At 50.1% G+C, this 18,693-nt stretch overlaps 9 protein-coding genes across 9 annotated transcripts; 5 read left to right on the forward strand and 4 right to left on the reverse strand.

Annotated features, from left to right (window-relative positions):
* Positions 1-1,237: 1,237 nt before the first annotated feature.
* Positions 1,238-2,473, reverse strand: A1O9_07879 (tryptophan synthase, beta subunit; the record flags this gene model as incomplete). Its single annotated transcript, XM_013403434.1, has 1 exon — positions 1,238-2,473. One exon carries the CDS (start codon positions 2,471-2,473, stop codon positions 1,238-1,240), a length of 1,236 nt encoding a protein of 411 aa, XP_013258888.1.
* Positions 2,474-3,873: 1,400 nt separating this feature from the next.
* On the reverse strand, positions 3,874-4,449 carry A1O9_07880 (acetyl-CoA synthetase; the record flags this gene model as incomplete). The annotated part of the gene is made up of 2 exons (XM_013403435.1): positions 3,874-4,337; positions 4,389-4,449. Coding segments are annotated over 2 exons (216 nt in total), but the record flags the coding sequence as incomplete, so codon positions are not given.
* Positions 4,450-4,864: 415 nt separating this feature from the next.
* A1O9_07881 (uncharacterized protein) lies at positions 4,865-5,690 on the forward strand (the record flags this gene model as incomplete). The annotated part of the gene is made up of 4 exons (XM_013403436.1): positions 4,865-5,046; positions 5,122-5,215; positions 5,272-5,492; positions 5,543-5,690. 4 exons carry the CDS (start codon positions 4,865-4,867, stop codon positions 5,688-5,690), a joined length of 645 nt encoding a protein of 214 aa, XP_013258890.1.
* Positions 5,691-5,747: 57 nt separating this feature from the next.
* A1O9_07882 (uncharacterized protein) lies at positions 5,748-6,658 on the forward strand (the record flags this gene model as incomplete). The annotated part of the gene is made up of 3 exons (XM_013403437.1): positions 5,748-5,917; positions 5,981-6,349; positions 6,403-6,658. The coding sequence occupies 3 exons, from the start codon at positions 5,748-5,750 to the stop codon at positions 6,656-6,658; spliced, it is 795 nt and encodes a 264-aa protein (XP_013258891.1).
* Positions 6,659-8,675: 2,017 nt separating this feature from the next.
* Positions 8,676-10,257, reverse strand: A1O9_07883 (uncharacterized protein; the record flags this gene model as incomplete). Its single annotated transcript, XM_013403438.1, has 2 exons — positions 8,676-9,211; positions 9,327-10,257. 2 exons carry the CDS (start codon positions 10,255-10,257, stop codon positions 8,676-8,678), a joined length of 1,467 nt encoding a protein of 488 aa, XP_013258892.1.
* A 607-nt stretch (positions 10,258-10,864) lies between these two features.
* On the reverse strand, positions 10,865-11,622 carry A1O9_07884 (uncharacterized protein; the record flags this gene model as incomplete). Its single annotated transcript, XM_013403439.1, has 2 exons — positions 10,865-11,512; positions 11,566-11,622. 2 exons carry the CDS (start codon positions 11,620-11,622, stop codon positions 10,865-10,867), a joined length of 705 nt encoding a protein of 234 aa, XP_013258893.1.
* A 1,343-nt stretch (positions 11,623-12,965) lies between these two features.
* A1O9_07885 (uncharacterized protein) lies at positions 12,966-14,107 on the forward strand (the record flags this gene model as incomplete). Its single annotated transcript, XM_013403440.1, has 3 exons — positions 12,966-13,007; positions 13,044-14,017; positions 14,068-14,107. The coding sequence occupies 3 exons, from the start codon at positions 12,966-12,968 to the stop codon at positions 14,105-14,107; spliced, it is 1,056 nt and encodes a 351-aa protein (XP_013258894.1).
* Positions 14,108-14,958: 851 nt separating this feature from the next.
* On the forward strand, positions 14,959-15,654 carry A1O9_07886 (uncharacterized protein; the record flags this gene model as incomplete). The annotated part of the gene is made up of 3 exons (XM_013403441.1): positions 14,959-15,069; positions 15,119-15,222; positions 15,270-15,654. The coding sequence occupies 3 exons, from the start codon at positions 14,959-14,961 to the stop codon at positions 15,652-15,654; spliced, it is 600 nt and encodes a 199-aa protein (XP_013258895.1).
* Positions 15,655-16,593: 939 nt separating this feature from the next.
* On the forward strand, positions 16,594-18,652 carry A1O9_07887 (uncharacterized protein; the record flags this gene model as incomplete). The annotated part of the gene is made up of 5 exons (XM_013403442.1): positions 16,594-16,787; positions 16,846-17,179; positions 17,234-17,461; positions 17,517-18,077; positions 18,143-18,652. The coding sequence occupies 5 exons, from the start codon at positions 16,594-16,596 to the stop codon at positions 18,650-18,652; spliced, it is 1,827 nt and encodes a 608-aa protein (XP_013258896.1).
* Between the last annotated feature and the right edge of the window lie 41 nt (positions 18,653-18,693).

The following is an 18,693-nucleotide window of genomic DNA, read 5'->3' on the forward strand; positions in this document are numbered from 1 at the left end:
AGTCTTGATATTGTAGAATACCGGAGAAGACGCCTGATCAAAGCCAAAGAATAGAAAGGCCGCTAGACAACATGTCGAGATGGCCATGCGGAGTGGCCGCCCATGGTGGCACCAGTTCCTCATCTTGCTGGGTTACTATGCTTGTTGGAGAGGATTGCAGATGGATGGAATGATGGGAGGGAAAAGATGCTATCAGAAACATAGCTCATAAAGGCTTCTAGGGGATGGTAATAGTAATATCAAGACTGTCCTTAAATGGGAGACAGAAACACTGATGTCACCGTCGAAGATGAGCGGCGGTCGACTGGTAAGTATAAGAGCATCAGGAACGACCCCTAGTATATCCCAGCGGCATCACGGCACTGACAATCTAAATCACCCTGGTAATCCAATGGCTGCTCCTCTGGAAGTGCATTGCATTGGTGGGGGGTTGGCGTTTGCGACCCTTCCTGTCGATCAGTCTCCAACTGAGATGACTGAACCATGTCGTGTGCTGGTAGATGCACGTTCAAATCCACGTTGCAGGTCGGCCCACGGAGCGAAGTAAACCATGATGAGAGCAGGAGCAAAATCATTTTGGATATAGGTCAAGGTATCCATCTATGCCAACGCGATTGATGGCCGATGAAAGATTGGGATCCCATACTCCTCCTTGTTCTTTGTCGTTGGAAAAGAGACAGGGGCTAGATGGATAAGAGTGCGGGAAGGCCACCTCCGTAATAGGCTTTGAAATTGACCTTACTGTACCGTGCAAGGATGTTATATAAGCAAAACATGCTAAGCTTCTAGCTGGTGGTCAAAATTGGATCGGTGAGAGAGGTGTGTCACTTGGACTTGGAGGTCAGAAAGCGCGACTATCTCTAGCACAAGCCGTCTATGGGAGAGCAGACCTCTACTTGCTCGACTGTGTCCTCTCCCTTTGGGCGAACACATTGGCCGACGCCTCATCAACATCGTTGTGGGAGTTAGCCCATTAAACATTAAGGCTAGAATCCTTTGGCACTAACGATACGATACTGGCAGTCCTCAGAAGACTAACTACTTGCGCCTCCTCCGAGATGCAGTGGACAACGCGTTCTAAAGGATCTCTGAAGGTGGCTGATGTTACAAACCCTTGCTGACACCATGTCAACGGTAGACCGAACCTCCTTATTCTGCGGACCACACTGGCTGAGAATCTTGTGCAATGCAATCTATTACGGATCAGGCATCAACACAGCAGTGGTATCGTGGCGACTTAGTACAAAGCGGTGTTTGGACCTGTACCATGATTCTCTATCACATAATCCACGTCTTTATCACCGCGGCCTGAAAGATTGACCAATATTCGCTCACTAGCAGGGCGCTGCGCCGCCAATTTAATAGCAAATGCCACAGCGTGCGCACTCTCTAATGCAGGAATGATGCCCTCGGATTTCGCCAAGCGAAAGAAGGTGCTAATAACCTCCTCGTTCGAAATTGTTGAGACACGAATTCGACTATCTGCGTGTAACATGGCAATTTCTGGTCCAATTCCAGGATACACCAGCCCGGAAGCCACAGATGAGACCGATGCAGGAGTTCCGTCGTCATTCTGCAGTACGACCGATTGAGCCCCGTGTAATGTGCCCGGTCTGCCATAGGATAGTGTTGCTGCGTGCCGTCCGAGTTCGCCTGAGTCGCCAAGCGGCTCGACGGCGTGCAGAATGACCTCCGGATCATCAAGGAAGCCGGAATACATGCCCATAGCATTGGACCCTCCTGCAACGCAAGCAACCACATGCTCAGGTAGATTACCCTCCGTCAGCGAAAGAAATTGCTCACGCGCTTCTTGGCCAACAACAGCCTGGAAATCTCGAACAATCATGGGAAAGGGATGGGGTCCGATCGCAGAGCCTATTGCGTAGAGCGCATGCGAATGCTGTTCGGCATACGCTCTAAATGCGGAGTCGCTGGCCTCCTTTAGGGCGGACTGACCAGCAGTCGATGGTACAACCCTCGCCCCGAGTAGCTGCATACGAGCAACATTCGAGCTCTGCTTCTTCACATCGATATCACCCATATGCACCTCGCATTCAAGACCAAAATGCGCAGCAGCAGTTGCGAGCGCGACGCCATGTTGACCCGCTCCCGTCTCGGCAAGGAGCTTTGTCTTACCCATTTTCTTAGCAAGGAGGGCAAAACCAACACAGTGATTGATCTTATGCGCCCCCGTATGATTCAGATCCTCCCGCTTCACGAAAATCTGGGCGCCCCCAACTTGGCGGGATATATTTTCCAGATAGTGCACCGGAGTCGGTCGTCCTTGGAGGGTCTTCCGCGCCATGTCAAGAGTCCGCCGGAATTCTGGCGATTGACGCAACTCCTGATATGTGTCAAGCAATTCTTGAAGGGCCGGCTGAACCTCGGGCGGATAATGGCTGCCGCCATACTGGCCGAAGTATCCTTCGGCATCGGGGTAGCTCTGGGAATAAGGTCCTTGAATACGCGACATGCTGGGCGATTTTCAATCAATAAGCGGAGCAAAAGCTCGTCCGTAGCCCGACTTCCAAAATAGTATTTGCGTGGTGCTGGCCACTGCAGTTGAACCTCGCCCGTTTGACATAGAGCTTCTAGATCGCGCCCAGGTCGACGGTGGCGTCGGATTGGTTCCGCCCAGGGCTTCAACACTTTAAGAGCAGAAAGACCTACCTCGTCCCAGATGTAGGTACGAAAAATGCCTTCAAGCTTTTAGAGTGATGGGTTTAAGTGCCATCACCGAGCAAGAGTGCTTACAGAGAGCGCGCTTTGCGACGGGGGGATATATATGTACCTTTCTGGCCTGCGGGTGCGACACAAGGGCGCGGGTGCTACACCAGGGCGCGGGTGCGACACACGGGCACGGGAGGCCGTGTGGGCGGGGGGCGTGACAAAAAATAGACCAATGGCAACATGGTAAACTCGCAGTACATATCCTTTACCACCCGTATGTAATTAGCCCTCCGCGGATGAGCTTGGAGTGCTCGATCATTTGTGCCGAGACTGACCAAACCGGAGTCCGCTGCAGTCAGTTTCCTGGGCTCACCCCTAATTTGTGCATGGGGTTTCCTGGTATGTGTCTCTCACGTGACTCTCACCCAAATACCTATTCTGTACACTCTGAAATCGCTGTCGGAGCACAAGGCTGCGGTTTAGTAAAGCGCCGTTGAATTCCTCCGTGTTGATTAACTTACTTTTGCCTACCCAGTAGTGTACGACTACGTATCAATCTCTTTTATTCTCGAGTCCACTAACAGAGTTCTCAAGGCCTGATAATCAGGTCATCCTCCAGGCAGCGTACCGCGAGATACGTAAACCAAGCTAGGATCCATTAAAGAGAATCAGTAGTGAAGTGCAGAATGATTAATAAAAAGTCTAGGTACCCTATAATTGCACCCTATAGTTGTATCCTTTCTGGCTTTGCCGAGGCGGCACTAGCACAACCGGCGCCTGACAGGAGTGAAATTATTGAGCGGCCAGTTTTGCCCAGCGAGTCAGTCAGCTCACGTGCTAGACCGGCCGCTGAGTCATTTCACACTCTTGTGCCAGGGGTGCCAGCCTCCCAGGGGTGTGTGATCGTTAAGTACGGCGGATTATAGGGCACAATTAGGTAGCGGTCGGTCGGCTGTTCAACGAATTCTGTTATCTACTGCGTGCCAGTGCTTCGAACTTGGATGCCGGGAGATCTGGGCGCTGGTGTCTTGGCCTCCGGCCGTTCGAACAAGTCATGCTTTCCCGTCCTCCTTACCATCTGTCCCGCTCGAAGATCCGGAATTGACTGACCTGCGAGCCTTGTTCGGATGTTGTGAGCTACACCTGCTTTCAGTCGTGTCTTCCCTTACCTCTGAAGATGCCAGTAGTGCAGAGAAGCAACCACATCGCGCCCGCCATGGTACCTTCTTCGCCAGGTCCACACTCTTTCCCATTGGCATCAATGACAGTCAACGGAACACCAGGGGCGGGCTTGCCCATGGAGCCTGGGTAGATTGCGCATCCGCCGAAGTTGCCGCAGAGCGGAATCGACTCGGTTTGTCCATAGCCGTCGTAAATTTCAAGACCAGAAAGGTGCTTCCATTGCCTGATCACTTCGTCGTTAGGAGCTTCACCCGCGGCGGTACAGTGAGTCAGAGATTTTGGGGCATGGGACTGATAGTCCTTTCTGGCCTCTCGAAGGACAAGCTGACGCTACGCCAATGGAGGCGCACAAAGCGTGGTGATCGGAAAACGATGCAATACGTCCAAAAGACGGTTAGCATTGAACGGTCCGCGGTCATCGAATACGAACAAGCTGGCACCACAACTCCATGCCCCGAAAAAGGAGTAAGAAGCTTTAGCCCACCCTGGAGCGTGCGTCAGATGTGTCACTCCCAATTAGCCGATTCCAAACCTACCTTGGTCTGCCGTGTTCCAGAAGAGCTTTCCCGGGCTTAGTTGCAGCCAGTACTTGCCCGTATTGCTGAGAGCTGCTGAGTTAACGACTAGCCTTGCGGCAAGAAAAATTGCTCACCTAAGGGGAAGGATAGCTGGTTATGAACGGCCATCTTTGGAGGCTCCGAATGAACCGGCTCAAGGAATGCTGCGGAACCGTGCACAACGAGGCATACGTCCATGTGTCAAGACTTCTTGAGACAGACACTTTCTCGTGACGGGACGATATATATAAAGGTGCAACCGAGTTCCGGTTGATGTTCACGACGGCTCTCGGTTTAGCGCGCAGATTCATTCCGAGGTAAAGGGACGGGACGTACGACTCCATGCTACATGTGCTGACATACAAAACAGTACGTTTTCGGACCATCGACTTAACCAATTCCTCTATCATTCCCGAAGCAAGAAAGAATACCTCCCTTCCTTCAATACCACCAGCATGGCTGATACAACCAATGACCCGCTTAACACGGGCGAAAAGGTGGACACCTCCGAAGTTGTTATCGAAGACAACAGCAAAGCTGGTCCTGCGCATGATGCTGAGGCCATGGGTTTTGATGTAAAAGCAACAAAGCGTCTAGTTCGAAAGATTGACTACGTTATCATTCCCTTCGTTGCCCTGTTGCAGGTTACTTCTCTTCGCACCTTATTTCTAGCAATTTTTTCTAGGTCCTGAGCTAATGATGCCCACTCCAGGTACTTACTAAGCTTCCTTGACCGTACAAACATTGGAAATGCTCGCCTTGCAGGCCTTGAGCGTGACCTGGGCATGTGTGGCTTAGACTACAACGTAAGTCTATGGTCTACTAGATTCTTCATACTTCACAACTTACTGAGTGAATAAAGGTCGCCGTTGCCGTCTTTTTTCCGGGATATATTCTATCAAAAGTGCCGTCCAACATGATGCTGAAGAAATTCCGTCCCTCAGTCTGGATTCCAACTATCATGGTTGCCTGGGCTATATGCACTACTTTGATGGGAGTTGTGCACAACTTTGGCGGATTGGTGGCCTGTCGTGTTGTCCTCGGTTTCACGGAAGGAGGCTTGTTCCCGGGCGTTGCCTATTAGTACGTCTTGATTATCGTCCTTAGTGCTGATGTCTCTAATATTGGTCTAGCATCACTATGTGGTACCGTAAGAGGGAATGGGGTTTTAGGCTCGCTCTGTTCTTCTCCACTGCAATTGCAGCCGGGGCCTTCGGCGGTCTGCTGGCTCGAGGTATTATGGAGATGGATGGAGTTGGTGGGAAGGCTGGATGGTCGTAGATTTTCATTCTCGAAGGTCTCGCAACATTGTTTGTAGCCATTGTTGCCTATTTCTTCATGACCGACAATCCCTCGAAAGCGAAATTTCTTACACAAGAGGAGAAATATGAGACAGCTCGTCGGCTAACAGAAGACCGGAGCGCTCTTGATGATGAATTCAACGCAAAGTATATTTGGCACGCTTTCCAAGACTGGAAGATCTGGGTCAATGTGCTGATCACCATTGGGTGAGTGCTAACAGAGCCTTGACAATCTTAGCGGTGTTTTGCTAATCCAAGCTTACTGTACAGGAACTACACAAATGTGTACTCGGTTTCACTGTTTCTTCCGACCATCGTACGAACGCTTGGCTATGCTGATGAAGAGGCACAGCTCATGTCAGTGCCTCCGTACGTTGTTGCATGTGCCTTCTGCGTCGGCCTAGGTTACATTGGGGATAGAATGCAAACACGTGGTATAATCATGGTGGGACTCCTCACAACAGGAATTGTCGGCTTAATCATGGTGGTTGCTAGCAATGATTATCATGTCAAGTATACCGGCTGCGTTTTCGCATCGCTCGGCATTTTCGCCGCTGTGCCCCAAGGTGTTGCTTGGACCAGTGCTAATGCAGGAGGAACAACGAAGAGAGGTGTTGCGATTGCACTTCACGTCGGCGGGTGAGTGACTTGTTGGAGCGATCGTCTCGAGTAAAGCTAACAATGATGTCCAGCGGAAACTGTGGAGACCTTATTGCTGCCTTCATCTTTCTACCAAAGCATGCCCCAAGATACGTTCCCGGACTTTGCATCCTGATCGGTCTTATGTCTATGTCATTGATCCTATCCACGTGCGTGACTATTTACTACAGAAGAGAAAATAGTCGACGAGACCGGGTGGGCAAGCCGCCTTCCGCATATTCTGACGTTGAGATGGAGTTGGAGAAAGAGAAGGGAGACTATGCAACATTCTTTCGATACGTTGTCTAGCTGCTGGACTGGAAAAGTCTTACAAGGACAAAATTACTGCGGATTCTACGCCGGGTCGTTGGAATGCTCTCCCCATCTGCTCCTTGATTAAATTTCTTTACACACGTCGCATTTGTGATGCAATCATAGCTGGAAGGGGGATTATGGCATAGATGGTATTGTTTTGACACCCAGCAGTACATTTGGCCGCTTATCAAAGTTCGACTCATTTCCTTTCTCAATCGGTGTGCCAGGAATCGAATAACGCATCAATACGGCATCTCCATGAGATCTGACATTGATAATTCGATGGCTTCAGTTGCAGGTCCTGGGGACTTTTTATTACGAGTCCTAGTACAATCGGGTCAGTTACCCACCGAGATGCTAGACTAGAACGGAAATCTCGACTTGTGCGACCCTCTGATAAGAAATAGAATGAACGCAAAACTTTGATCTCATTTCAGGTATTCTATAGCTTCAGCCCAACTGGACAACATAAATCCCCGGCAAAACAAGACTTATCTTCTGAGACACTCTGGCGGGGAAAGCTTTCTTCTCTCCTCAACATTCTCCCTGTTCTTCCAGGATGGGTTGACTGGCTGACTCCGCCATTTGACTCCGCCATTTTCGTGTTAGCAGCACTCTGGCAGGGCCATGGGGCTAGTACCTCGCCTCTCGCTAAGTTTCTAGCGGACTGAAACCCAGTGTCCTAAGAACAAATTCCCTCCTTATGCCTTGAGAAGTCGGGTATGGGTCTGAATTAGGCGGAATCTTCGCAGCAAGGCTTACGCCTCACATTCCCTGTCGCGTCCTAAGACCCGTGGTTCGCAGGTTCTTGATAAGGTACAAACCTCTATGAAGCTTTGGGAACTCAATCCGATAATCTGTATTCCAGACTCGGGGTAGCAGCTACCTGTGGTCTTCAGAAACAATCAAGCTGCAACCCTCGGGTTGCTCAGGATGGCACGCAGCTACGAGACAAGTGCAAAGGCCGGAATTGCGCCTGAGTTGAGATAAAAGGTCAAACAATATATCCGGCAAGCGTCAGGTCTATAACTCACAGTTTCGTTCGAGATATCCAAGTAATATACTCGCGATCAAACTTGCCAAGAGTATTGTGTCCCACCCCTCCGCGGATGGGACTAACTAGGAACGAGGCTCTTCTGGCGGATAGTCAAATTGTCGGCCAGTGCACACGTCTTCTCGGGCCGCAACTCTGCCAGTAGACTGAGCACGGCCTGACACTTCCACACATCATGGAAGGCGAGATGGTGTATTGTAGTGTTTCCAAAAGTGCATGATCAAGTGCTTGCAGAGTACTGAGTGCAGTGGGCGATGTGGAAAACCACAGCTAAGACCTTTATCACGACTGACCCATCGAAAACGCGCTATGCCCAAGTAACAGCGCGTAGATGGTCACAGGTCCATAATGCCCTCGAACCCATCAACGAGCACGGACCTACATAGCTCAAAAAATAGAAGCATGCAATCAACCATGGCCTTGCGGATAAGGCAATATCCAATCAGATACCGTGGAGTGTAGTTCAGCCGGACATGGTATTCCCTCATCATGGCCATTGACTCATGGTTTGCGGAGCCAGACTCACACTCAGTAGCTAGCTAGGTTAGCATCATTTTCGGCAGAAGAAGATTTTGATGAGAAGATCAAATTTACTTGTTTTCTGCTTCCTTCGGTCAATAGTCGTGGGCACAGGGATTCAGGTGAGAGCGAAAAAGTGCCTTACTGGGCTTGAGTCATTTTGGAATAGGACGCTTTGCTCGGCCTCTTGGTCTTTCTTGACGCCTTTGCCTGAGGGTTTTGTGTGATAACGGTTCACATGACTTGTACATGTAGGTTGTGGGCACCCACGGATCAGCCCCGACATGATGGACCGTAGAACCCATTGTTGCCGCTCGATCAAGGAACCAATGCTCCTATCCTGTAACGGCACTTCATTCCCTCAATTCCAGCACAGCAATGACAATTGACTTTGACATTTTCTAGATGTCCAACAACGAGAATCTGCGGGAGAGGGCCTCAATAGCTGTCGGTTTGATCCTCGCGATCACGTGAACTGCCACTGCTGGACGTACCTTCATCCGAGGCCATTTCCTGGTCATGTTCAAGGCGTTCATCTTCCTCTTGCTCATCTCCTTCGTCACCGCTGCTGGGAGAAATGGAGCTCTCTGAACGAGCTTGCTCTCCGCGTTCTTCCTCAGCGTCCTTGGGTTTCTCGGCTGCCAATTCCAATCTGTCGAGACGACCCTTCTGCTCCTTCAACATCCTCAACACCGCACCACCAAGCCCTTCTTGGCTACCTCCCAACCCCATGGTCGTGCTCATTTGTCCCCTAGCTAGATCTAGGATCGTCTCACGTGCTGCCTCAACCAGCACGGCCATCCCGGTGGGCTGAGTATCGCATTCCTGTTCCAGCTTTTGGGACACTAGCGTGAGCTTCGTTCCCGGGATGGCTTCGCGAAGTCGTTTGATTGCTCGAGTCTCGGAGTCAAGGCTAGAGTTGAATGCCACCGTAGAGTTCGGCTCGTTGAATTTTCGCTTGAGGCTTGCTGTTCCTGCTCCGTGGGAAAGGTGATAGGGTCAGCCGTAGATTCTTCTTACGCTGTCCGCGCAAAAGATAAATTTTGTAAAAGGACGTCGGTACGAAGGGAGGGTCAGGTCAATACGTACCTAGAAGTATTTTTACTTGGCCAATTGGTTCTTCAGTCTTGAGTTTGTCGAGTGTTTTGGCTTCGACGGCACCTCTCGGTTTTTCTTTTTGCCTCGCTTCTCGCTCTCGTCTTGCTGCATTTGTCTGCTTTCTCTTCTCAACTGCGCCAGGGCTCTCGACTTGAAGCATCGGCCTGGGCTTCGAGGTTTTCTCCTTGTCGTGAGGCTTGTCGGCATTAGCGTCCTTGCCTTCCTCCTTTTTCTCAACCTTGTTCTTGGTCTTGGTCCTGTTCTTTTTCTTGTTCTTGTTCTTCTTCTGGTCTCGTTTCGGCTTCTTAATTGCCGATTCGGATTCGTTCTGTCCTTTCTTCGGTTTACCATTCTTGTCGTCACCATCAGCAGAATCATCAGCTTGTTTAGCATAGGCTGAGAACGAAGGCTTCTGTATGGCTTGCTCCCGTACCTTTTCCATCTGTCGCGCCAACCATGCCGGGTCGGACTTATGATCGGTCGGCACAGAGACAGTTGTTTTGGGGGAAACACCTTGCCGATCAGTTGGAGCAGTCGAAGGAATGTTGGCCGAAAATGATGAAGATAAACCTCTCAGAGGTGGCGGTGCTTTCAACTCTGGTTGTGTGAATTTTGGGATCTTGAACTTCGTACCAATGTTGGATGGGGCGAGAAGTGGCTTTGCATCAGAAGCAGCCCTTGGGTCGCTGAAAGATCTCCATGGATCTTGCTCTGGCGGAAGCATGAATCCTCGACTGCCAGGAAAAGGAGACGGCGAGAGAAATGGTAATGCTGATTCGAAGCTGCCATGGCGGTCTACAGCCTTGCCTTTGTTGGAGTTCTGACTGTTGTTTTGGTGATGCTTGGCCCCACTATTGCTATCTCCATCTTTGTTGCCACTTGGTGTGCCAGAGGTGGATTGGAGGTGTTTCTTCTTCGACATCGCTTGGGTAGAAATCCGAGTTCTGTGGTGGTACTGGGAGGAAATATATGCTGGTGTCAGGAAGAATTGAGGAATGGATGGGAAGGGATAAGGTTCACGTAAAGCCTCTAGTCAGGTCGTGAGTGTTGACTTGACTGTGAGTGCAAATTTCCGGAAATGTAGGTGGTCTGGCAGTTTGAATCCCAGTTTATCTTTCGTTAGGGGTTGCGAAATGGGTCCTCAACTTACCGAACACTAAGCAAACCGTAGGGCAGGAATTCGGTCCTCCAGAGACCTGGAGAGGATGGATAATGAAACCCAAGGGATGAGATAACAAAGAGCTTGCTGATCTGAGGTTTCTCTGAAAGCAGGTAAGCAAGATGCGGCTGGAACTGAAGTGAAGAGCGAATCTAGCTTACTTGACTTAAATTGAAACACGCGCTTCTGTGTATTCACTTTTATCGCAGTGAGGCACGTGTGAGAGCACCAATTGTTTAGATGCTTTGTCTCGCTCCCCCAGTTTGCTTCACATGTCCTCCATAGCATCCGTTGGTTTCATATTGATGTTATCACAGAGAATAATGACGAAATTACCACGGACAAGGCCTTGGGAAAGAACACGATATTCTCATGCAGGCAGGACTCGTTTCACCTCATCGCTCTCAATACCAACAACAGACACCGAGCCTTGTGCAAGGGTCTTCTTAACATCATGCCAGGTACTGGGATCCACACATCTCTGGCCCTCCTCAATGACATACGTAGCGAATCCCGCTTTAGCAGAGCCCAATGCTGTATCTCTGACGCAATAATCGCCCGCTATTCCCACAACATAAACATGCGAGATCTCCCGCGCTCGCAACTCGTTGGCAAGATCAAGATTCACACCTCCCGCACCAGCAGTCAGGTTGCCGAAGGAATCGGAGAAGGCGGAATACATCTCAACCCTAGAATCCATACCTTTTGTCACTGTGATATCGATGTAGTTCGAGGCAAGCTCATCGATAAGTGCGGCACCTGGGGTGTCTTGCACACAGTGGACAGGCCACAACCGTTGCTTCATGGTCTGCTCTGGCTTGTTCCCGACGAGATTCCGCATGTCAATGAAAGACTCGAACGGCGTATTGTTTGGAGGTGGGTGATTGCTAGCGAACGAGACATGGTCTCTCGGATGGAAATCTTGAGTAGCCACCTTCAAGACAAATTGCCCAGACGCAAGAAGCTTGTTGACAAGAGGAACAATGTCCCGCCCTTCTGAGACAGCTAGGGAGCCATTCTTTCAATAATTAGAAGGCTTAGGCTGTCGCCAATAGAGGAAGTGACGCTTACAGGAGGGCAAAAATCATTCTGCATGTCAACAACAACCAGAGCAGGCTTGAAAGCCATGATGTTTGGAATCTGCTTGTTGATTGCCAAGTTGATATTGCTCACAGCTGACTTGAACTTACATCAAGAGGCGGTGCCGTAAATTGGCACTCAGGTTGAGCCTTTTGTCTCCACTTCGAGCGCGACCTGATGACGATGATGACGATGATGACGATGATGCGATATCAGTCGTACAGACAGCCCCATTGAATGACAGACTACCATGGGATGTTAGAGGTGCTTATCACGGGAGAGAAAAGAGAGGAATGTCTTGAATGTGCAAGATAGGATTAGCGGCATGCCAAGCAACTAATTGGGCGGATTAGCGCCATTTGGGGTCATCTTCCATCTCGCTCTTCTCAACTTGCCATTCACACCTACCATCACGCCTAACTTATTTCGCTTGATCGAGGCAGGCCCAGTCTTTGAAATCTATCACAGATCAATGTGAACGTGGGCTGTGACACCGAGCTTCTGGTCTACAAGAGCTATTCGTGGGCATCATATCGTCTCCAAGTTTGCCCTTACACCCACCAACCATCAGATCACTTTCGTTTCGGCTTCACTGGACTTGGACCCAAAGACCACCCACCAGTTGTAGAACACCTCCTCTCGTCCTTCCCATAACCACGGCGCTAGATTACGGAGACAACATCGGAGAGACACACCTACAGCATCCTACACCATGTCCAAGACAACTGTGGTACGCATGCTCTCCCAGTCCACAACCTGCCATCATGAACCCTTGAACATTGCACGCCGCCTCCATTCCCACCCTTTGCAACAGGCATCATGGCTAACCATTCACACACAAATCAGGGTGAGGTCTACGCCAAAGTGATCAATGATGTCTGCGAACATTCCAGACAGGACTTCGAAGAAGGCGGTGTCGAACTGGCAACGCTGGACTTGTTGAAATCTGTAGGTCACCCTGCATCTCCTGTTCTGTGTTTGGTTCATCAACCATCATCCATTTCTTGCATAAAGAGAAAGGGAAGACGTTCATGTCACATTACAAATCCGCAACTCAGCACACAATCGCAGGCATGCAGTGCGTTGCGGTGAGTTGAGAGACATGCGCAGGTGTTGGGCGAAGAGGCGTGGGTGAGGGCAGGCAGGCGAAGATCGGGGGCGAGGCGGGGAATCCCAAGGTTCTTGAGGGAAGCGGGAAGGCCACCCCCTTGAGTCATGCCTCTTATACGCAAAGTCGGCTGCCTAGACTTGAGGGGCGCTTAGCTTCCCACGCCAAACACTGCACGCTGGTGGCCCGGCAGCCACAACCACAGCCACAGCCACTTCTAGTGCCCCTTCCCTCTGGCTGTTGAGCTTAACATCACACTAACCAAATCGGGCCTTGGCCTCTCATGCGTGTCATACTCACCCACCCCACCACTCATCAATACCCTGTAAGTACGTGTATGCTAATTCACAATGTCAAACAGGAATGGCAGAAGAAGCTGTCAAGCCACAAGGTCGCTCAGTTGCCCTGGGATCCCCAACCAATCCCAATTAAGGAGCAAACCCTCCCCAGTAATGCTAAGCCTGTCCCTCAAACTCTTCCTAGCAACGCCAACGCCATAAACACCGCTCCACAACCACCGGCTCCCTCAGCTCCACCTCTCAAAGCTGAGAGTAGTACAGCTTTTCCGTCCCAGCTTCCACCTCCACCAAACTACCAGGTGCCATCATTTCCTCAAGGGCAGCCTTTGACAGCGAGAGAGCGGGCAGCTCAGAACCTGCACGACAATTTTGGCCATCGTGCTGGTGCCCAGATTGCCCAGTTACAGTCAAACCAATCTCGTGCTCCACTCCAACCCGCCGGCAGTCCAACGAACAGCTTTATCAAGCAGGAAGACAGCCAAGGATCGCTTTCAGGAGTCCAAGACTACCATGGTGGCGTACCACAACAGTCTGCTGCTCCTATTAGAACGAGTCAAACAGATGGAGCCAGCGAAGAGCGTGATGGATGGACAGCAGAATACGCTAGACGCAAAGCATTAGCTAGTAGCCATGGCGCCGAAGGTGATCGCCTAATGAAGGCCCAATTTATGGCCAAGCACCAGGAACTTCAGGCCGGTGGACTACTATTGAGCCTAGACGAGCACAATACTTTGAATACAAAGATACTACGTCGGGTCAATGATCTACCAGGCAACGCATCAGCCAGCCGTCGCTCGACACAGCTTCCAAGCATTGCACGTGCTCAAGGTGATGCCGCCGGAGACGACGATGACGAGATTGAGGATGAAGATGCGATCAATTCCGACCTTGACGATCCCGACGATCTGGGAGCAAACGAGGAAGACGGCGAAAATACTGATCAGGTCATGCTTTGCACATATGACAAGGTCCAACGGGTCAAGAACAAGTGGAAGTGCACATTGAAGGATGGAGTCCTCCGCGTCGAAGGCAATGAGTGAGTTGAAAGTTGTATAGTTACTTGCGTCCAGTACTGACTTGTTCCAGATATGTTTTCCACAAAGGCCAAGGTGAATTTGAATGGTGACGGAAGTCGAGGGTTTACCTTTTGTCTTTTTGTAACCCATATCGCTTGTTTCAGGGAGGTGGAGCAGGTCAGGGCTTATTGGAATCGCAAATGGCGTTCTTCACGGTATAGTGCATACTGGGGTGATACCGTTCTTACGATGGCCCAGCTGGTAGGAGTGTGCTCCCAGGCTAAAAAGTTCCGAGCACATGGTTTATGATGGGACGGGAACAAGACGAATTGATCATGGGTCTTCTGCCCAAATGCACATTCCACATCATGGCTGATATGGGAAGTTGCTAAATATATTGAATGAATAAAGCTTTCGAAATGAATGTTCCCCAGGCCAGTAGTACTCGTAGCTTCGAGAGGCACCAGACGGGTTGCAGTACTCTGTAAATATCAGTGATGTTATCCATCTCAATCGAGACAAGTCACAGTTTCCAAAAGGAGCTAGCGGGGTTGAAAGTTGGGAAAAGCAGAGCATGCCACCTTGGCCAACTCGTTCGTGCCTTCCTTGTGGTGGACAGTGTGCGTGTCTGTGACGCAATGTCGAACTGAGGCAGCCACATCCACATTCACTTTCTACTCGCATCTCCCACCGCCTTAAAATCTGTTCAATTCCCTTCTTTGTTGACCTGTCCTTTCGAGCATCTTGCAACCACCCGACCTCTTGAGTCGCCAACCTTGTTCTCCACGAGGACTTCCGTCTCCCATCCAAAGCATTTCTATTCTACCTTTTTGCCCGCCAACATGACTCTCTACTACAGCCTGGTCTGTACCCCTCAAACCTGGCTGCCTGTTTACTGCAGTTTCCATTTCAACACCTAAGTCTGACTGGTCTACAGGTCTTCCTGCTTCTCGTGGCCGAGATGGCATTGTTTGTCGCCCTGATCATCCCATTGCCATACGCTGCCAAACGAAAGTTATTCAACTTCATCTCCGAAAGTCCCCTGGTCGCTAAATTACAGTATGGAATGAAGGTAGGAAAGAAGACTCGAGCTTGCTCCACAATCCAACTGACATGCAAAGATAACTTTCATCTTCATCCTTATTCTCTTCGTTGACAGCGTCAACCGAGTCTATCGTGTTCAGGTTGAGATGGCTCTCCTTGCTAAAGACTCTTCGGGCGCAGGGTAAGCATTCGCGGAAACTTCTCTTTTCGCAAGCTGACACAAGACAGACGGGCTGCAGCCGTTGGTTCTGAACGCATGGAAGTCCAAGCTCGCAAGTTTTATTCCCAACGCAACATGTATCTAACCGGATTTACCCTCTTCTTGTCTCTGATCCTCAACCGCACTTACGGCATGATTCTCGACGTTCTCCGGCTGGAAGAGAAGGTCAAGCAATATGAAGGAGACTCGACTGCTGGAGGCAAGGAAGGCGAGAAGCTTGGTCACAGATACCGCGCTGACCAGATTGGAGAGCTCAAGAAACAACTGGACAAGAAGGATCGAGACTTGGGAGCCATGAAGAAGCAGGCTGAGGGTTTGCAGAGAGAATATGATGAACTGAGCGTCAAGTACAACCAGATGAATCCTGGCGACGGAAATAAGAAGAGCAACTAATGGTCCTGGACCAAGTTGACTTCTATTCCACCACCAGAGGCGTTGAGTGTGAATGCCCTGCAGCCAGCCATCCTTGCAGTCAACGTTACAACACAACTCGACTTACACAGCATGGAAATTTTATCTTTGCGGGCCTCGAAACTACAACTGTTTGGTCAAGGGAACAGGCAATGGAGGCTGGACTCTACTTGTAGTTTAGCACGGATATTCATTTGGCGGATTTCTGTGGTTGTGCAACTGTCAGACAGGTCCGGAAGGACATAGCAAGTGTGGACGGGGTTTGGTAAGCATTTCAGATAGCTTTCTACTTAGAACTCAGAACTCAGTACCACCACATATTACATACCACCAGGACAAACTCCGTTCCTTAAAGTTTTTCAACCTCTTCGTGGTGCTGTTTGTATTGGCGTTGTTTTGATTCTCCGCTCCTCTTGGCCGCCTTCGGTCCAACCTATTAACTAGGCTAATATTCTATCAAGTCTCACGCGTGCGCTTGTTCCGACCCATGGGATCCCGCCATTCAAGGATTGACGTCCAAGATGCGACGTGATATGTGGAGACTCCAGGCTGTCCAGGTTCCTGAATATTTCGACATTGCCTATACCCATGAGGGGAAGTCAACTTTCTAGTATGGAGAGCCAATGGCATTCTATACCTAAGTATCCGTATCCACAAAACAGTTCCTTGAACGGCTAATATCGAAACCTTTACTAGGTACATCTCCTCATCGCCTCATTGCCGGCATTGATACTTCAAGACGCCAGCCGATACCCGGACCCCGTGGGCCTCATGGTACAATGGACCGTGAGGACCTTTTACAATCATAAAGATGGCTGTTGTTGCGCTCTCGGCATGTAAGAAGGATCACTCTTTACCTGCTTCGGTTCTTTAGCATATCGGGTCTTTCAATTCTGCACCTTCAAGCGTTGCGCCTACACAATGCTCGCCTACCTCGCCAGCACAGTATTTCTTCTACTAGGATGCTCCGCACGTCCTTCCTACAACTCGCTACCCTTTCCAACATTTGACACTCGTCAGGTGACCACTGATGGTGCGGGTCTCAAGGTTGATCTAGGCTATGCAATCTACGAAGGATATAACAACGCAACCACAGGCTTGAATGTCTGGAGGGGGTAGGCAGCCTCTGTGGCCCCAAACCCTCTCGCCCACATAACTAATATCCTGTTCTAGCATCCGCTTTTCAGCTTCACCAACGGGAAGCTTGAGGTGGCAAGCACCCCAAGTTCCTCCTACGGATCGTGATGCAGTGATCCCAGCCAACCAGCATGGCCCTATCTGTCCACAGAATCAGAATACTGGCTTGACTTTTGTCGCTCTGAACAGCACAGATTCAAGTGAGGATTGCCTTTTTCTGAATGTCTACGCTCCGGCAAATGCTTCTGGATTACCGGTCTTGGTGTGGATTCATGGAGGAGGTTATGGGCGTGGTAATGGACGACAAGATCTTTCTGCTCTAATTAATACTAACAATGACTCTTTTGTCGGTGTCAGCATTCAATACCGAGTAAGTGCAAATAATACCAGATCTCTGTCTTAAGTTGTTGCTGATATGGGAAAGCTCGGAGCTTTTGGTTTCCTCGCTGGTGACGAGGTTTACCGTAAAGGAAGCGTCAATGCTGGGCTGCTGGACCAAAACTTTGGCCTTCAGTGGGTACAAAACTATGTGCACCTTTTTGGAGGCGATGCTGCCAAAGTGACAATCTCTGGACAATCCGCTGGTGGTGGAGCCGTCATGCTCCAGGGCATGGCATACGGTGGCTCTCTTGGCCAGTCACTATTTCGAAATGTAAGAATACTCTTGAGCAGTAGTGCGTGAAACGCTCCGCTGACCGGCGGGCCAGACTATTGCATCATCGCCATATTTGCCCATGCAGCACGGCTACAAAGACTGGCAACCGTCCCAAGCGTATTATGCCTTCGCAACCATGGCTGGCTGCGCTCCTGATCTTGCATACGGCGCTCATACAGGAACCATTTTTGATTGTCTTGTCAGTAAAGACACAGGCACGCTCCAAAACGCGAGTGCAACGTTGAGTGAGTCTGGGAAGTATGGTACCTGGTGCTTTTTGCCAGTCACCGATGGTACTTTTGTTCAAGATCTACCTAGCCGTCAGCTCTTGCGAAAAGAACTGAATGGACTTAATCTACTGGCCAGCAATAACGCTCTAGAAGGTCCAGCTTACACGCAGCCCAACATCACTACCCAGGAAGACCTAGAGGATTGGTTGCGGCTGACCTTCCCATCGTTCTCCAATGATGACATCGCAAAAGTGCTCTTGTACTATCCAAGCTCTAATGATTCGGACAATCCAAATGCTCCATTATATGCCTCTTCAGGAACAACTGAACCCAGCTTCATCACCCAAAGCAGCGTTGCCACCGGCCAGCAGCAAAGAGCTTTCGTGAGACCACCCTTTTCGAGAGAATTTCTCGTTGATCTCTTTTTGGCTAACGAGTATTCACGCAGGCCATCTATTCGGAGACAACGTTTGTGTGTCCATCCTACTGGCTCGCCGAGGCGTATTCGGACCACGGACGAACCTCTTTCCGACATCAATACTCAGTCCCAATCGCGCTTCACGGCAGCGATAGTACGGCCTTCTTCGGGCCTCCTGCACCTAATCAAAGTCCGGATTTCGTGAACGCGGTGATGCAAATGTGGGGTAACTTCATCTTGACAGACAATCCCTCGATCCCAGATCTTGTGGCAAATGGCGTCTCTACCAATAACTCGGAGCCGAATCCGGCGTCGAACTGGCCCCAGTACAAGGTCTCTGCGCCATGTCAATTGAATTTGAATCTCACGGGCGGAGATCCATTTCCATTTAATTTGTCTTACATCAAGGCCAATCTGACAGAGTATGGTGGACCGGGCTTGAGGAACAATATCTCTCTGGTCAATGCCTATGCTTGGGAGGCGGGGAGGGGCTACAGGTGTGACATGTGGCGCAATTTGGGTGGGATTGTTCCCGAGTAAGAGTTGGAAGCTTCTCATAATGAGAAGGCTAACAAGCGTAA

Source organism: Exophiala aquamarina (genome assembly GCF_000709125.1).
Source record: "Exophiala aquamarina CBS 119918 chromosome Unknown aczIA-supercont1.6, whole genome shotgun sequence".
In the NCBI taxonomy this organism is placed as follows: Eukaryota; Fungi; Ascomycota; class Eurotiomycetes; order Chaetothyriales; family Herpotrichiellaceae; genus Exophiala; species Exophiala aquamarina.